Genomic DNA, 20,146 nt, shown 5'->3' with positions numbered 1-20,146 from the left:
TATCACGATCCAACGAAATATTTGATCGGTCAGTGACCAGGAAAAGATTGTGAACAGCTGTAATGAACATGAGGTTCTACAGCAGTATTTTTAATGATACATGATTTCAGGTTTTAAAATTACACTGAAAACTTTGCCAGTGTTGGTGGCGTGTCCACACCCAAATGATCCTACAGCATGCCAAGATCAGGCTAGGTGGTTAATGTAACTGAATCACACAAATTTTTGTCGCTCTCATAGCTTTTTCGTTTTTCTGCCGTTTAAGTAATCTGATAATGTTCCTGTGCAGTCCTAATGCAGTTTAAGTAAAAAAGCAATACTCATCACAATTTAGGATACATCTTGCTACAATTATAATATCATTATTGCACTGATAATACCAAAACACTACAATCTCATAGAATTCAATGAAGCTTCTAAAAAGGTGACAACCTTACTAAAAACAAATCTGCAACTGACAAACATACAATATCTTGACTTACAGCAATTTCAGTGGTAATATAGAATTCAAGCAATGAGCTTCATCACATATTTCTACAAATGAACTTTAAAACCAACATAGGAACCTAAGCTTCATCTACACATGATGAAATTTGAAATCGAAATAACAATTTTCAACAAAAACATTTTTACATTACAGTATATATCATTACAAAAGATTGAACCAAGTTTCTCACCCGTTTTACTGGCAAATTGTACGAAACAGCAACATTACATTACACAATACCTCAATAGAAAAAAAGCGCAAAAAAACGGGGATATATGAAAACATAACTTGGTTGTGGCAATAAAGCATTACGCAATTGCTGAAAAAAAGAGTACAGACAAGACCTTAATTATCAAGCAAGCCAACCACAAAGTAGCATCCACATCAAGTAACATAACAGGAAAGAATTGTTCATGTCTATTGCTTTAAAAGTGAACTTAAAAATATTCAAACGGCCACACTTGTGGTGTGACTCGTCCTAGAAATTTAGTCTAATTTGTTTTAGCTGTGGACAGTAGGTAAAAGTACTATGTATTTATTCTCAGGAATTGGGGTGAAATTTTTTGTATCAGCGAAGTATGTCATGGTTAATTACAAAATTTACCAAATAAATAACTTGTTCAAGCCTCAACATGATAGTCAGAGCAATAAATTTCTTTGTGATCATGGATTAAGAATTCTTTTTTCCATATTTAGTCACTGCAAACATATTTTCATAAAACAGGCAATAACATTCTTCTTAGCCAAAAACTTTTCCAGAACTAGTTTATCCACGTGTATAGACAATACTCCCCACATGTAACATCACAAAAATTAAACAGGTTAGTAATTGCTGCGATAATTTACACAATACTGGAAAAGTATTTAAAACTATTTATGCTTTATGCCAAGTGCTTTTGTCAGGTTTCACAGTTTCAGTGTGACGATTGTGATGCACTATTTCCCATCGTTGCATCCATGGTCCAGATATTTCTGTCGAAAATTCATCATTGTCTTCACCCTATGATTGTAGAATGTCAGTTAAGATATATCTAACTGGTTTTTGTCATGCTTTGAAACATACTTTTGTTAAAGACTAATGTTCAAACTTTAAAGATTGTCTTACTGAAGCATCCATTTGTTTTTTGGTTCTGTTCATTCCAGCCATTTCTGACCAATCAATCTTATAGTTTGGATTTTTACTTGTTTTCATTAAAACAGACTTTTTTAGGCCATAAAAACCATTGTCTTTATCAGGACGTTGCCATCGCAAATCCAAGCTCCATCGAATAATTTCTGAACGGTTTTCCAAGCTAAACATTAACTACATCAGTAACGGTAATAAAATAGTCTTCCTTTCTTGAATGCATGCTTAGCATTACTTATCTTTAAACCTAAGGCTTGTTCTGGAAAAAACTATGTTTGGCACAAGGCAAAAATGCAAAATATAAGTGTTGAAAAAAAACCCTTTGGTGATATAGAACTTTTTTTAACAGCATTCATAAACCCAAGCAGGTTAGCTTTATAAGGATAATGAAAGCTTTTGCTTCTGCACAAAAGATAAGCCAAAATACATTGTAGCTGTAGAAATTACCTTTGATGTGGTATAGCATTGTTCATCAATAGAACACCTCCATATGGCACTTCACAGGTGGTAACATCTTTCAACAAATCCACTCCAAGTTCTTTTACCATGTCCTGCTCCTCCAACTGAACATACCATGTTCCTCCAGCACAACAAGTGTGTTTTGCAGTTATTCCTTTCCTGTGGCCACCAGACGCAACCTTTAAAACAAAATATACCTTTATCATCAAATGATTAATTATTCCTCACAAAAGAATGAGCTTACCATACCTGCATGCAACCATTAACCATGTTAGCATCCACCAGTGGTATCCAAGCTGTGAGCTGCAATGTTTCCAAACTGCACGGTGCAAGGTATGCATTGTCTGGTCAACAAAAACCGGACGTTATGATTATGATATAGATTTTGAACGCTATTACAGTGAGACCTCGTTAATATGGACCCCGAACAACCGGAATCCTCGTTATCTGACACAAAACTGCCGGGAACGGAGTTTTTCCTGCGCATTTTACCCCTTTAATCCAGAAACCCAGCTGTCCGACTGCAACACAAAAGTTTTGGAACAAATGTGCGAAATAAATAGCAATAAACTCCGATTATTAAGAGTGAAGAGAATTGATTCACGATACAGTAGTTTGTTGACGAACACAATAGCCGATAAACTACGCATAATAATGTTGCAGTTTCACTCTAACTCCTACGCATAGTTTGAATTGGAGTAAGGTGCATACAGCTTTTTGAACACGGTGCTATATTTACAAGATTGAATGATATTTCGCTTTCCGATAATTAATTAATCCGGATACCGCGCTAAACCGAAATTTTATGATGAAACAAAGTGGTCCGGATTAGCGAGGCTTAACTGTACTTATGTAAGCAAATAACAAAAAAGAATTCCATTTTTGACCAGGAATTATTAGGTTACTGTAAACAAAACCTATGCAAAGATTATAATACACTAATTATGCAAGTGACCAAATAAATAAGCCACAATATTTGTAAATGTTTTTAAAGATAGTGTAAACCCCTAGCTGATACTGTTGACTTTATACTCACCTTGGTGCCATGGCACAGTAGTTTGTTCATTATGTGGTGTCTGTAAATTAATTATTGATTAAGTGTTATAGGTAAGCTTATTATACAATTCAATTTATCAATACAAGCCCAGCAAGAATGAGTTTTAAAAGTATGCAAAAACAAAAAACAATGATTCGCAACATTTAACAATTTAAACAACATCGCAAAGAAGTTTTTTGTCAGAAAAAGGTTTGGAGACGCCACTGCAGTAAACCAACTCTGTAAAAGATGAAATGATTGTAAAATGAGAAGATATTCCACCGTGCTAAAAACTTCACCTTTGTTCTAAGATTCCAAACAGGGTGACCTGCAATCTCTGGACCAATTATTTGCTCTACAACATTTAACATCTTTTCATCAGCCCACAAATTTTGAAATGAATTTGGGAGTATTCCCTGCTTATGCAAAAGTACAGCAGTTCCTTTGAATTCACCTTCAAGATATGTCAGACGATTGAAAAAGTCTTTATCTTCATGTTTATCTGACAAAAACAGTTGTAACTTAGCAGCAGCTCAGTTTAAGCCATAGTTAAACAATATATAGATAACTACAGTTAGATCCCATTAAGTTCACGTGAACCTGAGCAGTTTATGTAAACTTAGCTTACGGTTTTGTAAATAGTAGAGTACCGGTAGGCGTATTATTATGTACTGTACTATATATATATGATAAAAACTGAAGGCAGTAATCAGTAACCACACAACACTGATGGATGCCTTAACTGAAGTTAGTCTAACTTTTTTTGTAAATATCACAAACGCAATCTGTAAATAATATGTGCAAAAATGCATCAGCTGACAATAAATGATATTTTTTTAAATGAATTGTGAACTTTAGTATAAAGCAGCTGGTTTAACTTTTTTGATGATATGTTTCATTTACTGTAAGTTTCAATAAACTTCTGAAAAAGTTGAATCTATGATAAGTTCTTGCGTACTTAACCAGGATATTTCCGTAAATTAATGTAGACAAGGGTTATACATCACTTGATATATGCTGTAGCTACCCTTTGAAGTTTTTCGTTTAGGACATAGAAGTAAGCTAAAACCAACTACATTCTTCTAAACATGTTGCGGAGTCAATCTAATCATTGACGCATCACAATGTTTTGAAAAATATTAAGGAAAAGCAAGCAGTCTCTTCCTCAAATGCATCACATTGCTTTAGTTTTCAAATTATAAAAAACTCCACATGCTATGATAACCAGTGAATTTGTAACAGGAAAACAACTGACATTGTGTTTAAGCCAAAACTGCTTTAATAAGCAGTTTGCTATATAAACGAATGCTCTACTAAGCGAATTCTACTGTATAAGATAAAGTCCACAATAGCCACCGAGTATTTGTCAAAACTTGTCTTGTAAATCGCAATTATGCGTCATTTAATGTAAACCAGAAGCTATTTTTTCAGTTAAAGGAGTTTGATAAGGCTCATTATGTGGAGTATTAGACTCAGTGTAAACACTGTAAAAATGACCATAACAGCAAAATAATAGAAGTTTTGCTTACAATTATAAAATAATCAAACCCATTCCTTAATAAAAAAAAAATTTCAAAATGGCATGTCTTTCTTACTGTATGAAAAATATATACCGTAAAACCTCTATTTCACCGCCATGGCGCTCTATTTTTCAACTCTTGTTTAAAAGTGGCGTTCTATTAGAGGTGACGTTCAATTAGAGGTTGGCGCTCTATTTTTCAACCCTTCTTTAAATACAATTAATACAATACCTGCTAATACAATTCCGCCGCTAAAAGTGGTGTTCTATTAGAGGTGACGTTCAATTAGAGGGAGGCGCTCTATTTTTCAACCCTTCTTTAAAAGTGGCGTTCTATTAGAGGTGGCGTTCAAATAGAGGTGGCGCTCAAATAGAGGTTTTACGGTAATTAAGTTATCTGGTCATGTCTGAAACTAGTTATTGCTTTTTTTTTTTACAAATAAACAAGTTATGAGATTTACTGTTTTAGTTGTGTTAATAGCAACTACTTGGTACTAGGACAAAGCCTGTTTTGTATATAGGTGCATAGCGCAAATTCAACATCACAATATCTCGAATTTGTTGATGTTGTTGTTGATGAACTCATCACTGTGGTAAATTTGTGACTTGTTTTGCAAGTCATCTTAGAAGCATTTAGTGAAGTGCCATAACATTGTGGTAGACTTTTCAGGTTTTTCACTATTTTGGATGTTTGGCAAAGTTTGCAGGACACTGTTCATCATAAACATATTATCTCATTATTTTTGGTGAAACCTTTAGAACAGGGGTTCTTCAACTTTTGACACCCGCCCCCCTTGATGGTACCTAAAAGATCCGCGCCCCACCTCATTGCAAAATAAAAAATAACATTAAACAAAACAACAATTTATTTCCAATTAACTTTCATTAATGTAACGGATGTAGTTGTTTTGGGAAACCAAACGTTTAATTCGAGGCTTTGTAGAAGATAATGCACATCTTTAGTGAAGAATATAGAAGATAATGCACATTTGTCATCTCTCGCGCCCCCCTTGTGAATCTTACACGCCCCCCAGTTTAAGAACCACTGCTTTAGAAAAACGTCTCAGTTGTCTCACAGAAAGCCACTTCAATTTTGCAAACACTTTCAAAATTATGATGGCCTGTCTCAAGGGAACTGTGATGTAAGTGGTATAAAAAATTTTCCTAAAAACTTTCTATGAATAAAATAAAAATATCCACTTTCACTATGTGTGAATAATACACATTTGTAAGATAACATTTATGTTAAATGACTAATAATACTTGAAATTTTTCCAGCTTTGTAAAGCTTATTTGCTAGTTCATCTACTAAGACATCAACAGCCTTTCTTGCTTCATCCAACTTCTTTGTAGGGAAAAAATCTTTGAGAACGAGCCAACCCTATAAAAATAATAAACTAACTTTGTATCATATGCATAAATAAATTCATAGTAGAGCAGCAGTTAATCAGTCTGGACTTTAAATATGCAGCCAGGGGTCAATTTTCAGTTGTGTTACCGTTGCATTTGCAATACTCTTGAGCAAAGTATGAACAAAACTTGCAGCTGTTCAGTGGGCCTGATGAACAGTTCTAAATATGATCAATACAACATAAAAATCTAAAAATATGTGTCAATCAGAACTTGCACAATGGGCAACTCGGTTAGAGTGATGAATAGGGCCATTTTTATTTTGACCTAAAAAAAATTTTTTTGACTTTTTATCAAATTTTGACTTTATTTTGACCTAACGAAATTGCCTTTTTGTAGAGGCCACAGTTCTTCCTCCAGTTACCCAAACATAATATTTTGTCAATTTCAGACCCAAACGTAATATTTCGTCGAAAAGTCAAGGTGTTTTATGGATTATAAAAAGTGCGTCGTGTTTTTTGGCGATAGATTTAGGTAGCTTGTGTTATCTTGTGAAAAGGGCACTTTGCCTCGATTGTCTCCGCATGGTAAATTCTAATAAACAGCAAATTAAACAGGGAATGCTTGTTGTTGCTCCAATCCAGCTTGATGGCGTTTACTTTTCCTGTGGCTTTCAACAAAATACTTTTTATCGTACTTCACTATAACCTCGCAAAAATTGCACCTTAAATCACCCCCGGGAGTTGCATTAAATTCATCAGAAAAATCTCGACAAATCTGTCTAACTTTTGCTGAAGACAATTTAGCTTGCTTAGGCATTTTTGTATTACAGAATGTCAGTAGGCTATTCCTAAAATCCAAACTGTTGATCTTCGAAAATACTACGTTTATGAAGAGGAAGTGTTTTATAAGAATTATTTAAATACGTAACAATGAATAAACAATGGACAATTTGCGATAAAAGTTACTGCTGATCCAAGTGGGCATTGTGACTTACTTCCTGCTTTTATGGGTTAATATGGTTTAATTGTGTCGCAGTTCCTGATTTACAATGCTTCCACGAGGATTTTTACAAGAATTACTCTCAAGAAGCACAAAAACTTTGTAAAAAGCCATATTTTGACAAATTTTGACTTTATTGAAAATTTTGACTTTATTGTAAATTTTGACTTTATTTTGACCTATAAACTTCTTAGAAACAATCCCCTAGGTGCTGAAAACAACTTTATTCTTTGATTCGTGGTCAGATGAGGTCCTTAAAAATTTTTGACTTTATTGACTTTTGCGGGCCCTAGTGATGAAGAATCAGCCGTGAGTTTAAGCTGCGCAAACACTTTCCTCAGTCTGAGGATAAAGATTATGATACAAAAATCTTTATTCAAATAACCTAATAAAAATTCTTAATACAAAATTTCATTAATTAATTTTTACAAGTATGTGTAGTATTGCAATCATTAAACTTTTGAGCATCTTTTAAATTAACCAAAAATATTAAAATTCTCATAAATTCAAGATTTTTATACTTTCTATGACTCTTGCATGCTGAAATTATTCTGATCTATATACCCAAAGATATGTACAGGGCTCCCAATAAAGCATGCAATTGGAACTAATTTTTTTACACAATTTTAACTTCAATACTTGCTTACTGTTTAGTTAAGGAGGCAGATGGAGCAAAAACTAAGATTTTGTTATGCAGGCCTTTAAAATCTGTTTACACCGATCAGCGGCCATGGGCTGTTTAGTTTGTATTGTTTTTTGCCTAGAAATTACCTTAGCCAATTGCGTGTTACAATGTTTCAGGTCATATATGCAGAATGTACAGCTGTAAATTGTGTTAGTAGACAAACGAACTTATCATTATGATATCTTTATGATCATTTAAAGATGGTCCTCAACATACATAAGTTTCATTTCATATTGTCCTTAAAATAAAAAAAATTAAATTATTTTAGTCTAACATACTCAAATTACCCCATCCCCAACCGAAAAGAGAGAGAATTTTTGTTGCTATTTTCTAAAATTAAACAATATACATCAAAATTAAAGGGATCAGTAACCGCTTGGCGTGAATCAGCAAAACATCTTACTGTCATCCAAGTATGCCACTTCAGATTCTATAATGAATTAGGTATCAGAAAACATGAAACAATCTTACATAAATAAAACAAAAGTGGCTTACTCACTAGAATACTAGATCCTACTTCACAAAAAATAACTAATTAATCAATAAAATAAATTAAACATTAATGAAACATCAGCAATATCAGTAGCCTATGTACTCAATACAACCTGCAAAAGATTATAAAAATGTACCACACTAAATCCATAATTTACTCAGAATGTTTTTTTTTAAGTTATTATTCACATGACAAAAACAACTGTTTGTTGATGCTATTTTCACTAGTAACTGTTTATATTCAACTACCTAGTAACTATAAGCTACATGAAATTAAACATTATTACAAATACCTTGTCAAAATAATGCTTAAGTTGTTCACTTGTCAGCTGTCCAACTTTTTTGACATGAGGCTGAGGTGGTGCAACAACATACACATCAGGCATGGGCTTTTGTTCTACATTTTCTTTGTCTTCAGCTTTTGCGTGTTTGTTTGTTTTCTTTACATTTTCACTTTCTTCCTCTAACTTCCGCTTGCCTTCCATGTCTATGTGAGAACTAACTATAGTTGGGCCTTAAAACAATAAATATTCCTTTGATTTCATTAGTTTATATTTCCCAAGATTTACCGGACTGGAAAGTATGGCATTTTTCGACAAGAAATCGTGCGTGCAACAACACTAATTTTGTCGTGATGGCGTGCATTGAAGGTTAAATTCTTATCTTTCTTTTTTTATAAATTAACATTAAAACTAGATTTTCTTTGTTTATTTATTATAAATCGGGGCTAAGATAAAATACTTCGGCGAGCACGTTGATGAAACTTGAGCGTGCAGGTACCATAATTTCCACCATGTTTATAGAAGCTTTGCAGCTAAAAGCTCCAAAAATAAATATATCCGTAGTGTTAAAGTGAGCATGGCATTGCACTATAGGGATAGTCGATTTACAATTTTGAATCCACGTACGAATTTCACGTACGCTATAGGCTTATGCAGGGCCGCGTATGCTGTATTTAGTGTATACCAATAATAGGTTTAATACTTCTGCAAATCCGAAGCTGCTGACTGATTTTAGCAAAATAACTAATGACGAGCAAACGAAAGAGCCCCTGACTCAGTTTTAGTCATAGACCTCACCCAGTCTAATCCATAGATATCTTATATATAATAACTAGATATCCAACTCTCGCTGAAAAGTGAAGCAAGCCTGCGATGACACATGCGCCCAAAAGCGTTGGGAGAGAGTGAGAGAAAGGCTAAAAGCCGATTGTAAATTCGTTCTGTATTGGCCTAATTCTATTGAAGTTTTTCGAAAAGCCGAGCTGTTTGCACTGCGCTATCACCGATTGTTTTTGTAAATAATTGTATTTTAGCTGTATCAATGAGTAAGCTTGCCTAGGCTAATTGCCTACCGGTACCGTATAGGCCTAGCATAAGGCAATGTGATTGCCCTTCATTTGAGTAAGAGTTGCATGATCCAAAGCAAATAATTGATACATAAATAATTTCTTTCAACAATTTATTGCCAGAAACATCCTACCATTCGCACAAACTGCTCGCTAATGATACCGGTACGGTACGGGCCGTTCCAGTATCTGGGCCGATATTTAAACGCCAAACACCCTTTAACTATGCAATTGAGCTTTAGCAATATTGCTTAGCATCGTCTGCATCAAAAAACGTCTTTCCATTTCATAACTATTTTCCAATGTCACATAATCTTTTCATATGTTGCATTCAACACATATGCGCCAGAACATTTCTGGTCGCATATGTTGACAAAATGGCGGACCCATACTGGCTTCACTTCTTAAAGCGCAAGCGCAAGGTAGTTGGATATTTAGTTATTATATATAAGATATCTATGGTCTAATCCCCTGTTACCGTAGTTCGAAAATCGTACTTGTGTAAACGTTTTTCGGAAAATAGGCATTCGGTAACCGTTTTCCGTTCATGCAAAGAGATTTAAACACATGAGTAGAAACTTCTCTTTTGCGCATGACGTCATGTTTGTTTCTTTTATTCTCTTGGAGCATATTCTACTTTCTCCACGGTCACGGTTCACTACATAACAATAAACATGCAGACGACGACAATGATTTTCAGATCTGTTTGCTGCTGGAACGGATTAGTCTTATTATTAGGGTGCAGTTGTTGGGATCCAATAGGTGTTAACTTTAATTGAAATTAATTAATGAAATCAGGTGAGAGTTTTAGGTTCAGCAATTAACTTATTTTCAGTTCCTTGAACTGATAATGCTGCTGTTTTGTATCAAGGCATGGCTTAGCCTACTTGAGTTGCGCGGGAAGATTTTTTCGTTCACCACATTTAAGGTGAAAAATAAAATGAATGGATGAAAAATTTAGATAGACCGAGTCATATTGTATTGTTTCATCTGCGCATAAAATTTCGCTCCACGCGCAGAATAAAAACTTTACAGATTAAGACTCAATAGTACAGGTCTTATGTTGCAGGCTTTAAGTTATTGAAATAAGCTAAATAGTCTGAAATAATGGCAAATTTGTGCTGTTTACCAATGTGCAACAACAGGTCACCTGCCGTGACTCTGTTTAAGATACCTTCGAGAAAATTTGTAAAAAAGGAGAAGGAAAGCTGGGCAGAAAGGTTGGAGTGTATCGTGCTGGCTTGCAGAAGCGACGAGCACATAAAAAATCTATTTGCTCGAGATGCTGTGAAAATGTGTGAAGTGCATTTTGAAAGATCTGACATTGTTTTAAGTAAAATTTGTTCTACATAGACTTACATGCAGTGTAACTAGTGTATTGAGGAAAGATATTTAATGTAATGGCATATCTAGCGTTTGATGCAGTGTTTGTTTTCCATGAGATGGTTTGATGCAGAACTTCATTAAATTTACTAGCGAGTGAGCACAGCATAACACTGCATCTGTGACAAGCTATTAGTGCAAACCTTCACTGTGGTTTCAGATTAATATATGTACCATTACAAGTATCAAAATTGAAAATGTTCATGTATGCACAAATAAGAGTTTTTTTGCAGAGGGTTCCCGTAAAGAATTACGTGAAGGAGCAGTACCCACTTTGTCTTTGCCTAAGCTGACTTTGGCGCAGGTACATTCAAGAAAGCCGCCGAAGAAGCGTATCTTTGAAACAAAATTACATTTCAAATCTGTTGCGTCCTTGAAATCTGCTCGCTTGCCGGAAGGTTGGCAGAGGTCATTTGAAAACAAAAATCTTGTTTTTTCTTTTTATGATGGCTGTGATCAACCTAAATACTCGATTGGAGTATTATATGACATGTCATTAAGGATATGCTATTATGGCTGGAAAGCACCTCGCTCAAGTTGTATTTACTCCCTGGATATAACTACTCAAACACTACACGGCACCATAAAAGATATTGAATCGTTTTCAATATGTTCTGGATTGTATAGTTCTGGAAGTGGCCTGCCACACATGACCACCAAATCTATGACACCATTCAGTTCTGAAAATGCACCAACGGTTAGGAAACTTGCATACAGGTGAAACTAGTTTTTCAATTGTGCCTATTGCATTTGTTACATAAATGAAATTTATCATTATTTAACATTGAATGAATCATATAGAGTGGTGGGATTCAGCCGGTTAGTGCGAACCGGTTCTTGGAATTTTAATGACATCTGCGAACTGGTTGTTAACAAGCATATGTATAAGCCTATGTGTATGTCGGTAACGGGTCAATATGGCATGCTGCTAGTGACCATATACTTACTTATTTTTGGTAACACTGATAATGCATTGCACTTAAAGTGTACACAGTATCTTAGGCATATTTTGTGACTTTTCTTGTTAAATGAACCAAATTTCTTGTTGTTAGAAATGCAAGTTGTGAACTTTTTCTCAAGGAAAGTGGTCAGTGCAGGAGTTGTTGTAGTGTAGATGAAAAGGAGGGACGGCTCAACCAGAAAAGGCTAAATTATTACCATATGGTTAAAGATCAACCTTTAAAACGATCAGCGCAGCCAACATTTAACCTACCATCTCGAATTACCTCCACCTTTACTGCTAATGAAATTTGGTGATATTGCACTTCGTAATCCTATTAGTAATAGTCTCATTCGCAAGATTGTCAGTGTCAGTAGCTGTGCTTTTTACACTTAACTATATGTAGATTGAGCAATGCCAGAAGATAGAAATAAAACAGTATTATTTAAGATAGTCTTGTTGTTATGAAGTAATTCTTTATTAGCATTAGAGAATTAGAAGCTAAGGTTTCGACTCTGTTAGCTGATGATACGGTGCAAGTGGAGGTAGATAAAATTATGTCAGATGACATGACAGCCATTGTTAAAGCAGGTATCATACCGATTACAAAGCTGGTAATCCAGAATATGTTACTTATAACTATTCTAATGAAGCTACAAATGTAATGTGATGCACCTACACAATGCATATAACTCAGTCTTTTTGTGTCGTGTGTTTTTGTGAAGTTTACGTTAATATCATACATTTTTTTAGCTCAAGATTAGGATAAAATTGATAACTTCTACTCAATCTTTTGGAAAGAGCAGCAAAAGCTAAATAGTATGAAAAGAAATGGGGAAAGATATCACCCTGAGTTAATAAAGTAGGTTTGTCGTAAGTTCAGTTGACCTCAATTTTTGTTTATTTCGTAAAAGCGTGCTAAAATCAACCCTTGCAATTTTCTTTATAGGTTCTGTTTGAGTCTAGCTGCTAAAAGTAAAAGCGCCTATGAAGAATTACGACAAAGTGGCATTTTACGACTACCAAGCTCACGCACCCTAAATGACTATCGGTAGCGTATGGGTTCTGTTCTCTGCAATTTGGCTACTACAAGCTAACTACGAGCAATTGTTTCACTTGCTCACTTTTGTACTGTTTTCAGAAACGTTTACTGCACTGCACCTGGCATTCAAGATAATGTTTTAGAAGAACTGAAATCCAAAAGTCTCAGTCTAGCATCACATGAACGATTTCTCGTTATATCAATCGATGAAATGAAAGGTGAAACTTTTCTTGGAATTTTTAACACTATTAATCACACTGTGTAAGATTCTTATTCATGCTTTATGACAAAACAATGACACAAGTTATTAACTGTATTATGACCGTCCCCTACAAGTGCATTAATATTTATCAGCCAGAAATGCCTATTTATTTGATTAGTGACCCTCCACACTTGCTGAAGACAGCCTGTAGCTGTGTGAGATCCAGCCGTCCAGGTGGAGCTAGAATGATGAAGTACAATCAACATTTCATTTTGTGGAAGCATTTTTGCCATGTTCCCTACCTATTTGAAAGTTCAGAGTTGAGAAGTTGCAAGTTGACTGATGGCCATTTTTCCCATAAGAGTTACGCAAAAATGCGGGTTTGCTATGCCGCACAATTGCTCTCTGGAACTGTCTCCAGTTTAATGAAGAGTCGTGGTGGAGAAGAAATGAAGATGAGTGCGTGGTTTGCTGGTTTGATGAATAAGTGGTTTGACCTCATGAACACCAGATTAAATTATTCATACAACCCTGACTTGAAACCATATACAACGATTGATGATCCTCGTCTGAAATGGCTTAATACATTCCTTTCAGAGTTAAAACAATGGAAAAGCAGTTTAACTGGGTCCGTTTCCGAACAGTCAAAGCAGTTTCTGAGCCATCAAACCTACGACGGTTTAGTTTCCACATCCATGGCCATTGGTGAAATTCTTGTTGGAGAACAGCCCAGAAGGTTCATACGTCTTAACTAAGCGCTTAAACCAAGACCCATTGGAGGCCTATTTCGGTCATATGAGACAAACTGGCCGTCGAAATGAAGTGCCTGATATTCACCAATATGCACAATTTGAAAATGTGATAATGTGCAAAAAGAATATCAAGTCACTTAAGGGGTCAAATGTAAATCACGTTATTGACTGGAAACATGGTGATGTTTGCGATGATCCAATGCCGAAGCGAAAAAAATAACTTGATTTCGAGTGTTTTGACAGTCTGCTTACAATACAGTAACACTTAATCCTTCTTGAGCTAAAACTGACGAAGTACATGTAAGAAGACAACTATGTAATGTACATTCATTTTAATGATTTTCTCAGACTTACATTTTGATCAGAGGTTACATGCAGTACTGAATTTAAATGATTGGCTTTTTGATAGCATCTAATCTTCACGTAAAATTTACATATTTTCATGCACAATTTTTGCAAACATTCATCAAAAACAAGATTTTCAAATATATCTTTTATGTTACAAACACTCAAAGAAGACATGCAACTTTCCATGATGTGCTCCTTTATGTCTTGTTTCCTAAAGACACTTTCTACATACATCAACAATTTCACTAGTGATTTCGCTGGAACTGTAAGATGTCCATAATTGTTATTATTTAAAGCGGAAATCAAGGAACTATTAGTGGTTTCATTACTATAATCAGTTAAACAAGACAATAGATCTATTTCTCTCGGATTTATACAGCGCTTAGTGAGTTTCTGCAAAATATAACCACCTATGTACTGAATTATGAATTCTTCGTCTCGGGTTAACTTGTGTAATGTCAAGTGTTTCCCCTTTTTGTTGTGTGCAACAGTGGTAACGTGTGATAAAAATACATCAAACAATTTTCGTGTTAAACATAGTGACAATTTTCTTGGCAAGAAAAATAGTGATGGGATGCACGTAATTCCATCACAGGAGAATTTATGAAACAGTTCATCCGGTGAACTGTACGAAGAAAATAGCTTCATAAAATAGTTAACCGCATCTGCAGTTAGATCTGTTTTAACGCCACTCACTGTTTCTCACCATTCCATCAGCTTTTCTCTTGTAACATTATTGCAAGAAGATTTTGCAAGACAAGTGTAAAATTAAGTTTGTTTGATTTTTTTAATCGGAATCTGCCAATGATAGAGCTCAAAATGAAATAAGTTTCAAACAAATATACCGTGAGCAGTTTTTTGATGAGCCAGCAAAGTTTCATTACTTGTGCAGTTATGCAAACATTGTCCACATCTGCAAATAAATATTTTCATTATCAGATTAAATGACATCAATATATCATTACAGTATTACTTCAAATACTCGTTACGACTTACATTAATTTGTTGTTTTGCTTGGCTGTTTATTATAAATTGGCGAGAACGTACACTCTGGGTGACCGCCATACAGGACAAGCTCAACAGCAGTTGGCTAATTGATTAATAGGCATATCGTATCTTACATGAAGTTTGCTGCATCGTCTTCTGGGTCACAATCTATTTCAATAATTAACTTCAAGTTGACATCCATTAGATCCCAACAACTGCACCACAATAACAAGATCTGAAATCAGACTTTCAGTAGCCTATTTTAATGACACAACACCTGCAACATAAGGCCTATGCTAATGAGTAATGAGTTTAGTTGCTAATTGCCTGGTCGAAGATAAATGTGGTGAACGAAAAAATCTTCCCGCGCAACTCAAGTAGGCTAAGCCATGCCTTGATACAAAACAGCAGCATTATCAGTTCAAGGAACTGAAACTAAGTTAATTGCTGAACCTAAAACTCTCACCTGATTTCAATAATTAATTTCAATTAAAATTAACACCCAATGGATCCCAATAACTGCACCCTAATAATAAGACTAATCTGTTCCAGCAGCAAACAGATCTGAAAATCATTGTCGTCGTCTGCATGTTTATTGTTATGTAGTGAACCGTGACCGTGGAGAAAGTAGAATATGCTCCAAGAGAATAAAAGAAACAAACATGACGTCATGCGCAAAAGAGAAGTTTCTACTCATGTGTTTAAATCTCTTTGGTTCATGCAAGTTCTGTTTTGCCGCATCGGTAACCGTATAGGCATCTCCTGAAATTGAAATTCCATTAAATTATTAACGTAGCCAGAAAAAATTGTTTATGATATTATGTTATGATACTTTTTAGTTTGTTTTGAATGGTGAAACAAACTCTCTCTCCCTATAGGTGACTTAAATTGACTTTTTGTTGGTTTTAGTTATTTAAGCCAAGGTTTTACTGGAGTTAGATTTATAACTTGTCAAGCAGATATAGGTTAGGTTTATGTAACTATGTTATAACGTGGGATCACGTCAATTGACCGTGAACAAATTCACCGGCGACAAATTGGCCGTCGATCAAATTAACCGGCGACAAATTGGCCGGCGGTCTAGGTCAAAATTCCAGTGCCCCAAATTATACTTAGAACCAAAGCCAAAAAGAAAGGGAAGACCTTTCAGCGCGTCTGGTGACGTCACGTCATTCATCTTGTTCTTAGGGTGGGATGCACCACTGCAGATCATCTTGATCAAGGATTAACGCTTAAACTGCGATCACATGATCTAGGTTTTAAGCGGATCCTTATTTGCCATGCACCAAACACGATCTCGTGATGATCAATTGATCGACGCATGATCTCGATCAACGCTAAAAGCCTAATGGTTTGGAACCGAGATTATGATGTTTATACATATCTAGGGTACGTCCACAATGACTAAAGGGCGAAAAATATGAGCTAGGCTTCGGTTTGTATGTTGAAGAACTACTTTATACTACCGTGGTAAGCTTTAACTAACCGTAATTATGCTAATGTTTGTCGAGTGCGTGATCGTAATGACTAATGAGCGGAAAGGTATCTGTACTACTCTGCAAGAAGGTCTATGATATGCAGACTACATGAAATCCTATTGTTCAAGACAGCATTAGTTAATACAGAGAGAGATAGGCCAAGCACTTTCTGACAGATTTATAAGCAATGGGCATCATTAGTTTGTTGATTGGCATTAGGCATGATTAGCCTGGGTATCTATCTGTTTATTACATCCTAGCCCTGATATAGCCGTATCAGGGATAGGCCTATATCAGCCAAGCTTAGGCTTTGGTATCATAAATAGGCTACCATGAAGTTCTTATTATTTTAACATTGTAACTAGGCTGCCGGTAGACTGTTTAATTTGTTTAACTGAGCAATATTTTTAAAATGAAATTTCACGTTATTCAAATCCTGATTGCCTGGCAATTGCCTGGCCTAATAACCCGGCAAGCACTGGATTGGTCTGTAATGGAAAGTGGTGTATGGTACCTTAACCTGTAAGGTTTGCCCACTTCCTTACAAAGTCTGTTTACTTGTGTATATCTTAACAGTGAACTTTGATAAACTTCAGCAATAATGACACAGGAATGACAACTGTATAATCTGATTATATTGAAGCTACATTGAACGAATAAATCAAAATAGAACATTGTAACAGCAACAGCATAAAGACATGTTGCGGCGTTGAACATACGACTGTTAAGTGATGACTGATGACTCGTAATGCACGCACAGTTACAGAGAAGCAATCGATTACGTCACAAAGTGTTATGCTTCGCTGATTCGATAGACGAGAATTCTATGTCGTACACAATTTTATGTTACATTAATTGATATATTTATCACAGGTCAATTAACTCACCATCCGTCCGCTGAAAATATCCTGCGGCAGAAAACCGTAAAGTAGTGACAAGTTGCAGAATTGGTGGTATACAGTGATTACGACTTGTGTTATGCTTTAAATCAGAGGAAATCATCCCCAAAAGTTGAAGAAATGAATCCTTTCTAAAGCGAAAACGTTCGCGAAATTGCACTTCTGTAAAATTTTCAAATGGGTTTAGTCGGTCTCTTATGTTTCTTCTGGGTGGTGTCTCAATAAAATGTTCAATAAATTCAATACAATCCATTATAATATTTGCAATGTATTTATGCCATAATAATGGCTCAAAGGCTAATAGGACTTCCAATACACAACCTATAGCACTCCCAATACTTCCATTAACTTGCTTTTCATCAATTATTCACATTGATCTTGATTTAAACCTCCTCGTCAGTAGGATTAATTTCAAGGATTAAATGCCTTATTTTAATCCTGGATTATCTCTGATCGTCGCTGGTGCATACCGTTAGTAAAGATCAACAGTAGTTGATCGCAGATCAAAAGTAATCTGTACTTGATCGTTTTTGGTGCATCCCACCCTTAAAGTTTTACCTTAATGTTGTTTTTTTACATTATTTGTTTTTTGTTTGTATAACGTGATTTCCATCAAATGTTTTTCTGAAATGTTAGTTCTAATTGCGCAATTTTTTTTAGGTCAAAATAAGGTCAAAATTTAAACTTTTTAGGTCAAAATTCTAATTCAATATCTAGTCGCGCATCAGCTTTAATCCTTGCTAATTTAGTATGTGTATTGCAGTGAAGTTCTTTTAATGTTGTTACTCGTATTTCCGGAAGTATTTCTGTTTATTTCAATAAATGTTTCAATTTGTATTGAAATAAAAATAAATTTTGTTAAAAAAAGGAAATGGTTACCAACAAATATTTACTTTACATATCATATACTACCATCAACTTAAACACAATAATTCAGCACTTGCACGGTCAATTTACCTCCCGGTCAATTTTCATTCCGGTCAGTTGGTTCTAGGTCTAGGTCAATTTACGACACGGTTAGTTTGTTCGCGGTCAATTTACATCACGGTCAGTTTGTTCGCGGTCAATTTACGTCACGTTCAGTTGTCCCCGGTCAGTTTGTTCGCGGTCAATTTCCCACGGTTAATTGTCGTGGAACCTTATAACGTATAAGGAAGGTTAACAAATACCTTTGAACGCACAATTTTTTCTGGTGAAATAGTGGCAGCCATATAAAATTTAAATCAAAAAGTAACTAATTTACCGAAAGTGCAAAATGGATTCCGTTGTTAAAGATAAACGGTTATGGGAATAAGAAGAAATAGAGAAAAATAGCTTCGAACGCACGATTTTTTTCCGGTGGAATAGTGGCAGCCAAAACAATTTTTAACTAAAATCAAGTGCAAATTAAAGCTAACTGGCGAAAGAAGTAATAATGTAGTTCCTGGTGAGGAACTGGGCCAAACAGCTTTATAGGCTATCATCAAAACTCCTACACTGTTAGAGTTACTCTTCTTTGAATTTCATCACTTTTTTATATGTTTTCAAAACAATTGATTATTACCCAATTAAAACGATGGACAAGTCTTTATGATGTGTATTATAGACTCTTTGCAACAAGGCTGCCATAATAAGCTTATAATGCCTAATATTCGCCCCGACTTAACAGGGTCAGCTGCGGTTTTTTAAGCTTTTCCAAGATGGATTGTGATTTGTTCCGCAATGTTTTCAATGGGTGTAATTAGCATAATTGCATTAGAAATGATTTTTCCGTTTACCAAAGTTGCGTCTTGTTTCTAAAACCGAATCTTCCGTTACCAAACTTCGTGGTCTAAATTGATCTTGCACAACCGAAAAAAAGTTTTTAAAAGTACGTTTTTTCCAGTTGCTCAACTTTCAAAACGAAACTCGAACTTCAAAACTCGATTTCTGAAATGATTTATATCTAGGCTGCTGTAATCTTTTGCTTGCGCAATTACCATGCAAGCTTTTACACATTTCACGTTACATGGTACACTGATCGCGTAAAGTTACCTCATATCCTCATAAAGTTACCTCATATCCTACAAAACCGTAAAAAAACCTGTTTGAGTTGCTCTGTTTACGGCGCTCGGAAAGTTTATGACTCCGTGATAACGAGTGAGCAAGGTTGTTTTTCTCCCCAATGAGCACGAGCTGTCTCGAGTGTAGCCAACTTGAACAATCCAGACTCGTAAAAACCTAACTTGTATTGTTGAACTTGTCTGCTGGAACAAGAAAAACGCACAATACTGTAGTGCAGGGGTTCCCAACCTTTTTATGTTCTCGTACCACTTAGCCACCACGGATTGTCAACACGTACCACTATTTTCAAAACAACTAATTTAATCCAATATTAAATTAGAACAATAACAAATACAGTCATACAGATAGTCATCCTAGTATCCTAGTCATACAGATCACGCACTGAGGTAAGCTATCTCCACGATGTTGAATAGCAATGAAGCCATACTTAATATAATCTGCGCTATATACTTTTGCTTCGACATTTTCAAATATTTAGAGAAAAATGTAATACTGTTCAGGATTCAGCCACTACACGTCGGAAAACCAACATCAAAATAAACGCAATCCTGCATTTCCACAGACCACA

General features: G+C 35.2%; 1 protein-coding gene, 1 long non-coding RNA gene and 1 pseudogene across 3 annotated transcripts; 1 reads left to right on the top strand and 2 right to left on the bottom strand.

Moving 5' to 3' along the window:
• Positions 1 to 336: 336 nt before the first annotated feature.
• Positions 337 to 9,116, bottom strand: LOC143445823 (uncharacterized). Its single transcript, XM_076945155.1, has 8 exons — positions 8,450 to 9,116; positions 5,891 to 6,008; positions 3,408 to 3,610; positions 3,109 to 3,148; positions 2,322 to 2,416; positions 2,061 to 2,251; positions 1,593 to 1,779; positions 337 to 1,487 (listed from the first exon to the last, which is right to left on the bottom strand). The coding sequence occupies exons 1-8, from the start codon at positions 8,639 to 8,641 to the stop codon at positions 1,362 to 1,364; spliced, it is 1,152 nt and encodes a 383-aa protein (XP_076801270.1). The 5' UTR covers positions 8,642 to 9,116; the 3' UTR covers positions 337 to 1,361.
• A 945-nt stretch (positions 9,117 to 10,061) lies between these two features.
• Positions 10,062 to 14,481, top strand: LOC143447003 (uncharacterized; annotated as a pseudogene). Its single transcript, XR_013114006.1, has 5 exons — positions 10,062 to 10,837; positions 11,121 to 11,604; positions 12,777 to 12,878; positions 12,969 to 13,087; positions 13,250 to 14,481. The product of XR_013114006.1 is annotated as an uncharacterized LOC143447003 (transcript).
• LOC143447002 (uncharacterized) lies at positions 14,141 to 15,872 on the bottom strand. The gene is made up of 2 exons (XR_013114005.1): positions 15,293 to 15,872; positions 14,141 to 15,084 (listed from the first exon to the last, which is right to left on the bottom strand). It is a non-coding gene; the product is annotated as an uncharacterized LOC143447002 (long non-coding RNA).
• Between the last annotated feature and the right edge of the window lie 4,274 nt (positions 15,873 to 20,146).

The sequence above is a fragment of the Clavelina lepadiformis genome, chromosome 2 (assembly GCF_947623445.1).
Source record: "Clavelina lepadiformis chromosome 2, kaClaLepa1.1, whole genome shotgun sequence".
Taxonomy (NCBI): Eukaryota; Metazoa; Chordata; class Ascidiacea; order Aplousobranchia; family Clavelinidae; genus Clavelina; species Clavelina lepadiformis.
Note: the sequence above shows the minus strand (reverse complement) of the source record. Positions and strands in the feature narration are given on the sequence as shown.